Source organism: Lagenorhynchus albirostris, chromosome 4, assembly GCF_949774975.1.
Source record: "Lagenorhynchus albirostris chromosome 4, mLagAlb1.1, whole genome shotgun sequence".
Lineage (NCBI taxonomy): Eukaryota > Metazoa > Chordata > Mammalia > Artiodactyla > Delphinidae > Lagenorhynchus > Lagenorhynchus albirostris.
The window spans coordinates 97220897-97233119 of record NC_083098.1 but is presented as its reverse complement, the minus strand read 5'-3'; the positions used below and the strand labels follow the sequence as shown (position 1 = coordinate 97233119).

Here is a 12223-nt window from a genome sequence, read left to right as displayed (position 1 = left end):
AGGCAGGCTGCCTTTTCCCATGTGGACTTTTCTGGGGAAAAAAGCTCCTTTTGGAAAGAGCTGCTGTGATTGAGAAAAGATCATGGCCGCAAAGGAAGAAAGCTGGGGAGGGAAAGATTCATGGGTGCCTCAGACCACGCTCTTTTAAAAGACTCTTCCATAACTTTAATGAGGAAGCGAGAACAGGATGAGAGTGATAACGTTTGGGGCATCGGGTTAGCCTCGCCTCCCCATTTTACAGATGATGAAACAGAGGCACAGGGAGTTGGTCCAGGAGCACATCCTTAGGAAGTGACACAGCTGACACTCTGCAGCCTGAGTCCCCGCCTGCGTCTCACCTCTCACAGGTGTGGCCGCACCGTTCTGGAGGAAACATCACGCATATTTGTGGGCGTTTCCATCTTAGATGCATCCAGCAAAAATAAATCAATAGCTGAGGAAATCAGGGGAGAGCAAAGGGCCTCTCAAGAAAGAGACCATTGTACACGTCTCCAAACAGGCTATTTTCGGTCTACTTTTTCTTCCGCTGCTACACCCTGAAGGTCACTTGCTACGTCTGCACAAACCAGTGAAGTCACGAAAAGGAATACTTGGCTAGGGAACGCGGGGCTGGGGGGAGGTGACAGCGCTGGAGGAGGTGAGGCAATTCCACAACAAGGACTGCCTAGCCGCCTTCGCTCCCTAAACCGGCCCAATGACTTTCTTTCCTCGCGGTGACCACTCCCCCCGAGGCTGCCCTGCGCGGCCACAAACAGCCCAGGAGCCCGCTCCGAGTTCCTGCGACCGGCTGGCGGCTGGCGGGGTACTGCTCCCCAGGTCTCAGGAGGGAAAGCTCTCTTGGAAGAGCTGGAAAGGTGAGTGCGAAGTCGAGGTTCATTTCGTTCTTCTCGGAGTGTGCTTACTGAGTTTGAAACTGGGGCGGGGCATCCAGCCTCTCCCAGGAGAAGGATATGATCGTTTTCGTGGGAGAGAAACACGCTTCTTCTTCTTTTTATTTTTTAACATCTTTATTGGAGTATAATGGCTTTACAATGGTGTGTTAGTTTCTGCTTTATAACAAAGTGAATCAGTTATACCTATACATATGTTCCCATATCTCCTCCCTCTTGCGTCTCCCTCCCACCCTCCCTATCCCACCCCTCCAGGTGGTCACAAAGCACCGAGCTGATCTCCCTGTGCTAGGTGGCTGCTTCCCACTGGCTATCTAAACACGCTTCTTGACAGAGCCCAGCTGCTGTAAAGCAGAGGAGTGGGGAGGCGGGGAGAGGGGTGAGGAGGGCAACCGGGGAGGAGAAACTGACTGTTCTCGGATCTGCTAATGCCAGGCCAAGAGGACCTCAGCGTCCTCCGGGTTAGAGAAAAAAGAAATCTGGAGTGAGGAAGGCGGATGTTTCTGGATGTTGCCTGCATGGGTGGGGAGGAAAAGCCACCTGCTTAGGGGAGGCACAAAGGGAGGGCCTGGCTGCCTCAGGCGCACAGCTGGGACCCCTTCTCGGAGGGCGCCCAGGCATTAGAGCACACCGCAGCCTTCGCGGGGGCCGCAGTCTTCCCAGACCCAGACCCAGACCCAGGAAGGAGGCACCGGCCCGGAGGCTTGCTTTGTCCCCTGTCTCTGATAACTATGTTCTCCCTTCTGGACCAAGTGGGCCCTCCAAAAACCACTCGGTCGTCCACAGCTCAAACTGAGTGAGAGACTGAGCCAGTAGGGTGAGCCTTATGCAGGCGGGCCTTGAGGGCTAGAGTGAAAAGCTTAATAAGACCCAAGGAGTCAGGGGTTACCTGGGATTTAAGAAGAATTCTCTTTTTAAGAGAAAAAACATCTCCTTCAAGTGTTCATTATGACCCAAGCATTCTTGGAAAAGAAAGCTTTGTGGACACACCCAAAACAATCTGTCTCTGCTGTATGTTTTGAAGGAAGTACCTTCCGATCGGCAGAGCCCACCTGAGGGCCACGACCGGTTCAGAAGGAGAGGGGTGGTGGGTGATGATGGAGACCTTGAAGCCAAGGTCTGGCCTCAGGGACGCTCCTCCACTCCCACCCCCACTCCCTGGGGCTTCAGCGTAGTAACCAGGCCACATCAGAGGGGGTTCCCTTGATGTCACTTTCTGGACGTCTCCTCCTACTTGTCCCTCCTTCTCGGTGCCTTTCCTGGCCACCACCTCCTCCTCCCAGGGCTGCAATAGCATCTTTCAGCTGATGGTCCTGAAATCCCTATCTGCAGTTTCTCTCTGATAGCTAAGAGCTGCCATTTACTGGGAATTTTCTATGTAGCAGGCTCTGGGCTAAGTGCCTTGATGAGAGCTGTTCAGCGTGGTGCCTAAACCTTGGGCTTGGAGCAGACCACACCTTTTCAAGTCCTGCCTCAGCTATTATTGTATGTGTAACCACAGGCAGGACACCTGCCTTTCTGTGCCTCAGTTTCCTGCACTTTAGAATGGGCATAACAATGGGCAAAAACCCCAGAGGGTTTTCGTGAGGCTTAAATGAATTAACACATGCCAAGTGCTTTTAACAGTGCCTTCAAGTGTGTTCAGTAAATGCTGGCAATTCTAATGGTGTCTTTCAAGCCTCACAGCAAGACTCCAAGGTAAGTATTATTATCTCTATTTGAGGATAAGAAAACTGAGGCTCAGAGAGGAGGGGGAGCCCAACTAGAGTTTGCAGTCCAGCATTTTCTCTGCTACTCTGTAACCAAAATAACAATTATGCTAACTCTTAAAGAGTAAGTGAAGTGGCAGAGTCAGGCTTCAGGTCCAGTGAGTTCCGGAATCCATTCTTTTAATCACCACACTAGACTGCATTCCTGTAATGGTTACGGAAAGAATAAACACTCAACCCCAGAATTTAATTTTAAAATGGCACCTGCTTGGGGGTCAGAGAAGGTCTTTGAAAGTGCAGTTGACCCTCAGACCAGCTCTTTGGAGGCAGCATTGATCCCTGTGGGCAGACGGAAACATGTGAAAATAGCCTGGCATCTCATATCTCGTTTACACCTCCTGGTGGCCCTTGGTGGTCTTACCAGCCTTGTTTTACAGCTAAGAGAGAGTCAGTAACTTCCCCCATGATATTGCGGTTATGCAATATGGTATATGCGTCTCACCATAAAATTCCTGGTTGGGTCCCCGAACCTCTGATGGAGCTTTAAACAAAACAAAGCAACTCATGCCCACTGAATCAGAATCCCTTAGGGTGGTGCCTGGGCGTCTGAACTTTAAGAACCAGAATCTGATGTGCAGCCGACACTGAGAACCCCTCCCCGTTACACTGCCTCTTACAGAGGCCAGAAGCCCCATTTACAACCATCTGCTGAACATCCCACCTGGGATCTCGCATCTCGGCAGGCTCGGGTTGAACTTGCCCTCTCTCCCTTCTTCTCGGGGCCTGGTACCACCATCCATCACCCAGTCTCCCCTGCTGGGAACTCAGTCATCCTCAACTCCTCTTCCCCACTGCCAGTGGTACCCAAAATGTCTCCTGTATCCATGCTGCCTCCACCTTGGTAAAAGCCTTCACCATTTCTGGTCTGGATCGCTGCTGCTGCCTCCTAACTCATCACCCTCTGACTACCTCTGTTTCTCCGCTGTGTCTCCATTTCTTCTTGTCCTTCTCCCCTGTCCTCTCTATTCCCCAAATCCAGCCCACATCCTTTCTCCTGCCAGACTTAATGAACTAAAAACTATCTCAACACTCACTTTTCTGCTTAAAAACTTCCACCAGCACTAGCCTCCTGGCTAATAACCACACACCTTAGTACAGAAAAGCCAGCCCTTCCATCCCTGGCTCAGCGTTCCCTCTTCAGCCTCGACTCCTCTCTGGTGGCACAGGCCATGTTCCAGCCACACTGAATTACTCCATCCCCAAAACGAACTGTGTCCCTTCACAGCCTGTGAACACAGCATGTTGTGCCTCCTGCCTGAAATGGACTTCTGACCTGGCTTGGCTGAAAAACTCCTCCTTGTCTTGTGAGACCCTTAAAAGTCACCTCCTCTGGGAAGCCCTCCTGGAGTCTCCCAGGGAGATGGGCACTCCTTACTCTGTCCTTCCCCAGAACAAGGCTCCATCTTCAGTTACAGGATGGCATTGGAATGATCTGATGACACATCTGTCTGTCAGTGAACTCCTCATTCAACCTTCACATATTAAACATGTCCTACTGCCAAGTGCAGGCCCAGATGCTACGGACACTGATGAATAAAACTGAGTTTCTAGCTTTAGTCTACTGAGCATGGCAGAGAAGAAGGGATAGGGCACTTCAGAGAGAAGGCACCGCAAGTGCAAGAAGCGCGGCAGTGAGCCTTATGCTGCCTGTGTAAGAGAGGATGCAGAAAGAGAGCAGCAGAAGGTGAGGGGCAGAGATAAGGAGAGGGAGGACATCTGAAAGGGCCATGAGAGCCTCGCTCGCGTATCCTGAGACAACCCCCCACCCCGGGCCAATTGTCCTGGACTCCCCACGCAATGGAGATGGGACTTGGGAGGACCGTGATCAGACTTGTGACTCAGAAAGACCCTCCTGAGTTTCTTGAGATTATGTCCCATCCATCTTTACAACCACAGCACCTAACACAGTTCCTGGAACGCAGCAGGCCCTGAAGAGACAGGGGCTGAAAGAACAAAAAGCACGCTAGGCAAGGAAGCCCCTTGGCAGGCAGCGTTCAGGATTCAAGGGCACCGGGTCCCTGGGATTCCAGGTTTCCAGTGACTAAATCTCGTTCTGCCCCCACCCCCTGGGGGTGCCCGCAGGTGCCCGACTCCGGCCATGCTGGCGCTGCTCTGTGCCTACCTGCTCCTGACATCCCGCGCCTCGGAAGTCTCCGCCGACCCGGACATGGAGCAGCCCGGCTCCCGCATTCAGGAGCAGATCCGCGACATGCACGCCAAAGTGACGGAGATCTGGCGGCAGCTGACGCAGTGGTGGGCGGCGGGCGGAAGCCAGGACGCCGCTCTCCACGCCACCTGCCCGGTGCTGCCGTCGGCCACGCTGGACGCGGCGCAGCCCCGGGTGAGCGGCGTCGTGCTCTTCCGGCAGCTGCGGCCCGGCGCCTTGCTCGAGGCCTTCTTCCACCTGGAGGGGTTCCCGGCCGAGCCCAACGGCACCAGCCGCGCCATCCACGTGCACCAGTTCGGGGACCTGAGCCAGGGCTGCGACTCCACCGGCGCGCACTACAACCCGCTGGGCGTGCCGCACCCGCAGCACCCGGGCGACTTCGGCAACTTCGTGGTGCGCGACGGCCAAATCTGGAAGTACCGCTCCGGCCTGGCCGCCTCGCTCTTCGGCCCGCACTCGATCGCGGGCCGTGCCGTAGTGATCCACGAGGGCGAGGATGACCTGGGCCGCGGTGGCAACCAGGCCAGCCTGGAGAACGGCAACGCGGGCCGCCGGCTCGCCTGCTGCGTGGTGGGCCTGTGCGGGCCGGGGCCCTGGGCGCGCCAGGCACAGGAGCACGCGGAGCGCAAGAAGCGGCGGCGGGAGAGCGAGTGCAAGGCCAGCTGAGCCCCCCACCCGGACGCCCCGAGAGCTCCCTCCACGCCCCAGACCCATTCCATGTGCCCTGGGAGCCCCTCCACGCCCTGACACCCCTACAAGTGCCTGAGATCCCCTCCGAGTACCCCAAGACCCCTCTACGCCTGACACCTCTCCAAACTCCTGAGATTCCCTCCATGTGGCCCAGGGCCCCCTCTACTTGGATCTGTCTGTTCTGTGACACCTCTTCCAAGCACCCTGAGACCCCTTCTACACCCTGACACCCCTCCAAGTGCCCCAGGATCTCCTCTACACCCTGACTCTCCTCCAAGTGCCCAAGATGCCCTCCATGTGACCCAGGACCCCTTCTACACATCCCAGGATCCCTCCATGCCTGACACCACTCCAAGAACCCTGGGACACCTCTACACCCTGACACCTCTCCAAGTGCCCAGGATCCCCTCCGTGTGACCCAAGTCCCCACCTTCTCATCTTGATTTTTCTCCTTTTGCTCCCAGAGACACTCCCTACTCTGAGGTACCACTTTTGCCATGGCTAGGATCTCCCCGAAAATCCCCTCCACCCTGAGGTCTCAAACCATGTATACTGAGACACCCCCTTTCATCCAGAGGGCACCCTGAGCTCTGAGGACCCCCAGAGATACTGAAATATCCTCATTTACCTTGAGGGTCTTCCAGACTCCCCCCCTTCCACCCTGGCAACCCTGCCCTCACCCTGTGAGCCCTGAGATCCCTCAATGCCCTAAGAACCTACCTACCCCCACCCCCTTTAGGTTCCTCCTAGGCAGTCTGAGACCCCTCCTGAGGTTGCCTCTCCCCCTCCCCTTCCCCAGCATGTGCAGTGCAGCCTGGCGCCCCTGCCCGGTGTCTCCAGCTATTCCCCCAACCCCACACCCCAGAGAGCTGCTCCTTTGTGGGCTGTTTGGCAGTCTTCGTGTTGCACATTAAAAACTTAGCAATTCAGTACTGCATGGGGGCCTTGGTTACTGTTGTGGTTTATTTGAGGCTTCTCTCCCCACTCAGCTATTTTTTGGGGAATGGCAAAGATGTTTCCCAAACCTCTTAGGACTTCTCCTTCTCCCCTGCCCAGCTCTGTTGGCTGCAAGGCTCAGTCACTGATCATCATGCCTTGGGGTGTGGCTCGCAAGAGGGAGGAAACCAGGATCACTTAGGGAAATGGGGAAAAATACAGCTTCCTGGGCCCCATGCCAGAGCTGTAGAGTCCAAAGGGAGAGGAGAAAATCTATTTGCAACAAGCTTCCCAGTGATTCTGATGCTGGAGCTACTGGCCTGGCATGAGCGGTACACCAACTCACTGGGCCCAGTGGCCTCTCGCAGCTGCCTCTGTGGGAAGCCTGAGGTCCATTTCCCAGATGGCGGAGACAGGGCCAGTGAGGCAGTGTCCCTGGGCAAGTTATAGGGAGGTTGGTGTTGGTAGCTAAGGTTGTCAGCTTTCTCCACAGCCAGGACGATGCCCTTCTTGACTTCTTGATGCAAAAGCAGTTGGAAGCAGTGGGGTCCAAAGGCAGGTTGGTCTTAATTAAGGCTTGATGGAGGTTCTGCCTCTCTCTGTGAAAATTATAATCTATACACAGACTAGATCAGTCTTGTGTATTCACTTTCATTTACTGAAGTATCCATCCTGGGGTAGACCCACTCCTAGCTGTGGTTTTCCCACCCTGGTTCCTCAGAGGCAGCTTCTGTTTCTCCCAGACTCTTAAGGCAGTGAGTCAAACTGAACCTTAGCCAGAAAGCCATCCCCAGTGGTTATTTTTACCTCTTACTAGGACTACCTTGTTATTTAAAACCCTTTCCTTGAGCCCAAGCGACAAGTGGGAAGAAAGGCTATTGCCTGGTGAATTTGCTCCACCAACTGGTTCTCACTGGTTTTGAAATGGAGCAGGACTTTGCGAGGCCTTCCCAGGGACAGACCCCTTGTGTCCCCCCCCCACCCCCCACCCCACACACACACCAGTTTGTATAAAATCTCTAGCCTCCTAGGCCTTCCCCAGGTTCCAGAGAGCAAATTTAATCAGAGAAGTGAGAAAATGCAGAAACAAAGGAAAACAGTCAAGCAAGACAATAAGAGTCTAGTTATAAAACAAAGGCAAGGACCTTTAGTTCCTCCTCAAGTGCTATAGAGAACATCCTGAGCCGTATCCTTGAGCTGTTTTGCAGATACTGAAACCCTCACCAGGTGGAAGAAGTTAACAGCATGCTGACCACCAGCATGTAGACCCCAGACCGGCTGGAACCAGAAGGTTGATGACTGAGATTCCTGAAACATCACCCCGTCCTCATCACCAACCAACCAGAAGGATGTCCATGAGCTGATTGTGCACCCTGTGACCCTCTCCCTCACCTTGCCTTTAACCCTTCCCTGAAAGCTATCAGGGCCTTTGGGTCTTCTGAGCATGAGCTGCCCGTTCTCCTTGCTTGGTCCCACGTTGGGTGCCTTGCAATAAACACTGTACTTTCCCTCACCACGAGGCAGTGTCCGCATGTCAGGCGAGCGGTACCAAGTTTGGTTCAGTAATGGTTTGAAATATTAACGTGAAATGTACGGGTCAGCACTGAAAAGGGAATTAGCAAACTGAGTCTTTAAATATCCTGATTTCACATAGAGGCATTTGCCTACCCCCGCAATTAAAAGTTGTGAAAACAAGGCAGCAGTTACATAGGAACACACGATGGACAGGAATAAAAACCAACACCCCATCTTCGACTCTGCCGCCCAGATTATAGGTTAATTCAGGATCATCAAGGGAAGTTTGCACTTAGTTTTCAGAAGGGGGCTGGTGCGTCTCATCGCTTGTCTTCCGTCTTGGTCTGTTCAGGCTGCTGTCACAAAATACTGGAGACTGGGTAGCTTATAAACAATAGAAATCTATCTCACAGTTCTGGAGACTGGGAGTCCAAGATCAGGGCGCCAGCATCGTCAGTGAGAGCCCTCTTTGGGACTCATAGTCCGTACCTCTTTGCAGTGTTATCACGTGGTAGAAGGGATGAGGGATCTCTTTCAAGCCTTTTTTAAGGCAGCAACCTCATTCACGAGGGCTCCCCCTTCATGACTTTGGGACCCCCTACCAAAGGTCTCACCTTCTAATACCGTCATATTTGAGGGTTAGGATTTCAACATATGAATTTTGGGGGGAACACAAACATTCAGACCACAGCACCTTCTGTTTTTAGTTTCTCTCTTCACTACCCTTGACACCCCCCAGACTGAAGAAATACCCTCGCAGATCTGCTTCATTTCTGTCGTGTCCATTCATGGGAATGGGATTGATACACTATTCTATGGGCCTCCAGAGCCAAGAAACAAAGAGAGGAAATAATAAAGGGGCAAGTTACCGTTCACTGTAAGGGCCAGGAATGTATACAGCACAGGGGCTGAAAGTTTAGGCTGAGGTAGAAAGGCCTGTTTGGAACCTCAGCTCAGCCACACTTATAAGCTGTGTGACCTGGGCAAGTCACTTCACCTCTCTGGGCCTGAGCTCTCTCATCTGTAAAATAAGACTATCGCATTGGACTGTTGTGAAGATTAAATCGAGAGTTACTCATGAGAGGTGTATAGCATAGCGTGAAGGCCTAAGGAGCTAATGAAAGGCTAAGGTCAAAAATAGCTACCTAGTCATGGATTGGATGACCTTGAAAGGTAGTGAGTGTCATGTCACTAGAAGGATTCAAGTAAAGGCAAGGCTGCTACCTCTTCGGTTTGGAAGAAGGATTTCCGCATCCATTAAGAGGCCAGCTGAGATGAATTCTGTGATCCCAACTCTTGGGGGGAGGGGCCAAGATGAAGGAAAGACTGGTGCCCATAAGGGCAGGCATCTGGTTCCTGCACAGAACCGGATGTGTGCCACCAGACCCGCCCACAGGACCCCATTTGGCCCCTGGAGGCTATTTTTACTCCTCTCCTCTTACAGATCTATTTTGTTAATCTTCTTATATTTGCTGTTTTGACTTCCCAGCCAGCTTGCTAATCAGTTTGCCTATTTGACTCACAGGGTTTGCGTTTGTCACTGAGACTTAAACACACACTTGTTTTGATTTCTTTTTGTAAAATTAGAAGCGTTTGATGTAATGACTCTACCTAGACGCAGCTGGTAAAGTGAGAATAATGCTCCAGTTTGCACAGTTTAAACACAATGTCGACAATAATTAGAAACGCTATCTTTAGATGTTTAGGATAAGCTTTTTCTCCGAATTGCAGTGAATTTTTCTTCCAAGTGGGGCTTTTCAGTGCGTGTATATACAGAAATACTAAAAACGTAAGAAAATAGAGCAAATCAGTGAGTGCTTTGGTCAACTTGAAAGATGGCAGGAAATTAACTAACTGATTTTAGATCTGGCGTTTTTGACTGAATGCATAAAATCTTTACATTCTCCATATTTTTCACGACTAGCATATGATCTAAAAATTTTAGGGACGGATTGCAAGTGATAAGTTGCTGCAATATGCTAAAAGCTATGCTCAGCCTAGCCTCGGCCTTCGGCGAGGGTGGGAGGAGGATAATGTAAATAATACCGATGATTAATCACCTACATCAGGATAATTACATTTTAATTTCAGGTGACAAAAAAGATACAGTTATGATACATGATGATCATAGATCCACTGAATCAAGGTCTACAACTGAATAGAAGTTACTTTGTTTAAATCAAATTACAAAACAGCACCTGATCTGTTTTTTTTTTCTTTTAAGTCCGTTGTTTAAAATTTAATAGGCTATCACTGGCCTTTGCCAAGATCCCAAAATATATTCCTGGGCTCATATAGATTCCAGAAAATCATACTTGTCAGTATTATGCAAACTTGCCCTAAGAATCCGAAAAAAAAATCCTCATTTGGTAAAGAGGTGTTATGAAACGTAAGGCGACACATCTGTATCTATCGTTTTAAATTACCTTCAGGCTGTATCAACTTGTTTTGTTTTGTTTTTGTGAACAACTGTAATATCGAGAGATGGGTCCTTCTTATTTTTCTGCTTATTTCTAATTAGATTCACTACCTCGCTCTCTATTGCATCTGTAGAATGTACAAATTTTTCTCTGTTCAGAAAGACATCTGGAAAACAAGGAATATATTAATGTAGTGGGTTGAGGGGAATCCTTTGGCTTTTTGACATCCTAACTGAGCCATATGAAGGTACCCTCAGTATTATTAAGGAGGAAGATTGCTCCAGATGGAGGCTTCCAAAATGAAAGCAGAGGGCAGAGATGGAAGGGACTCAAATAGAGACCTTCTTCAAAGAGAAGTAAGGTATCAAGTCACAGGGCTACAGGAAATAAACCAGCCAGGAGAGAGCCACAGGTTTTAGAGGAAACCAAGAGCGGCAAAGGCATGCTGTGATTTGAAAGAGACAGAAAAGGTAACCCCAATGAGCAAGTAGCTGGTCTTCGAAATTCTTTAGAGAGAAGATTGGACATGCATTTGGAACAATTCAGATGGTGAGCTGGGGTGCAAATGCTCCCAGAAGGAATAACACATCCCCAAATTCACTCCAACACATGAATGACTGATACTAGAACTCTTTTTTTAGAGCTTCAAGTCATGATGGTGGTGTGTGTCTGGGAGTGAGGGCACAGAAAGAGGAAAAATGATGGGAAAATGAATTTCGCTTCCTTAAGACTGCCAACTGGGAGCAGGTTCCAGCAGGGATTGAGCTGAATGCCATCGGGGGCCTCCTAACGACAGAGGCTGTTCCAGGAGAAGGAGAAAGGGGGAGGGGGAGAGGAAGGTGCAGAGGAGGCATGGAAAGAGGAGTTAGGGATGAGAAATGTCTGGTTTACAAAAACCAATCCATTTCCACAGGCCTTAATTAAAAGAATGACAAACACTCATATGTAAAAATCCACACCTAAAGGCTCCCAGGTACAGAGCGATCACAAGAAATGCAGAGTGTGCAAACAAGCTTTCATTAAGAGACCTGTCAGCTCGGTTTCATTTATCCAGACTGTTCAGCATTCTGCTGGCAACTGAGCTGGAAAAATAATGGAAGGACAGATACACTTGAAGAGGTAAACAAAGGTGGGAACGTTTCAGCTGCAAAATAGGACAGGTAATAAAGAAGTCAGGGAATGGGAGAGATGAGATGGCATTTTTCTTAACAAACAAACAAGTAACAACCACCCCTCCCTCAACTCCACACTCATCAGTAATGCAATATTCTGGCTTTTAAAAGAAAAAATAAAACAAGAACAGACATGTGGGGTTCAGAGACAATGCTATTGGTGGCCTACTCAAATCTACTCAAATCTATCCCCCACTCTGCTACACTTCCCAAGATCTGATTTTGTTTTAGTGTTCACCCTTTTAGAGTCTACATGTCCAGGGACAAGGCTCCTCCCCAATTCAGAGGATAATCTTGATGAATCTAAGCCCACCAGAGTAATTTCATCTTCCTTGCTAAGGACTGTTTTAGACATAGACATGTGACATGGTCATATAGGCATGTGACAATTTTGACCAATGAAATGTGACAAGAACTGGGTTACCTGCTCTTAAAACACACACACACACACACACACACACACACACACACACAGAAACTTCCTTCTGCCTTTGGACACAGATGTGAGAACAGGTGATGGCTGGAGCTGTTGCAGCCATCTTGTTATCATGAGGGAGTAGATGACACCGAGGCAGGCAAAGCAGGAAGACAGAAACTCAGATCCTTGATAACTTTCTTGAGTGAACCAGCCCTGCCTGGCGTTCCCTACTTCTTAAGTTTTTGT

General features: G+C 50.3%; 1 protein-coding gene across 1 annotated transcript; it reads left to right on the top strand.

The window, feature by feature from the left end:
- Nucleotides 1-698: 698 nt before the first annotated feature.
- Nucleotides 699-6445, top strand: SOD3 (superoxide dismutase 3). Its single transcript, XM_060148415.1, has 2 exons — nt 699-854; nt 4742-6445. Exon 2 carries the CDS (start codon nt 4758-4760, stop codon nt 5490-5492), a length of 735 nt encoding a protein of 244 aa, XP_060004398.1. The 5' UTR covers nt 699-854; nt 4742-4757; the 3' UTR covers nt 5493-6445.
- The last annotated feature ends 5778 nt before the right edge of the window (nt 6446-12223 follow it).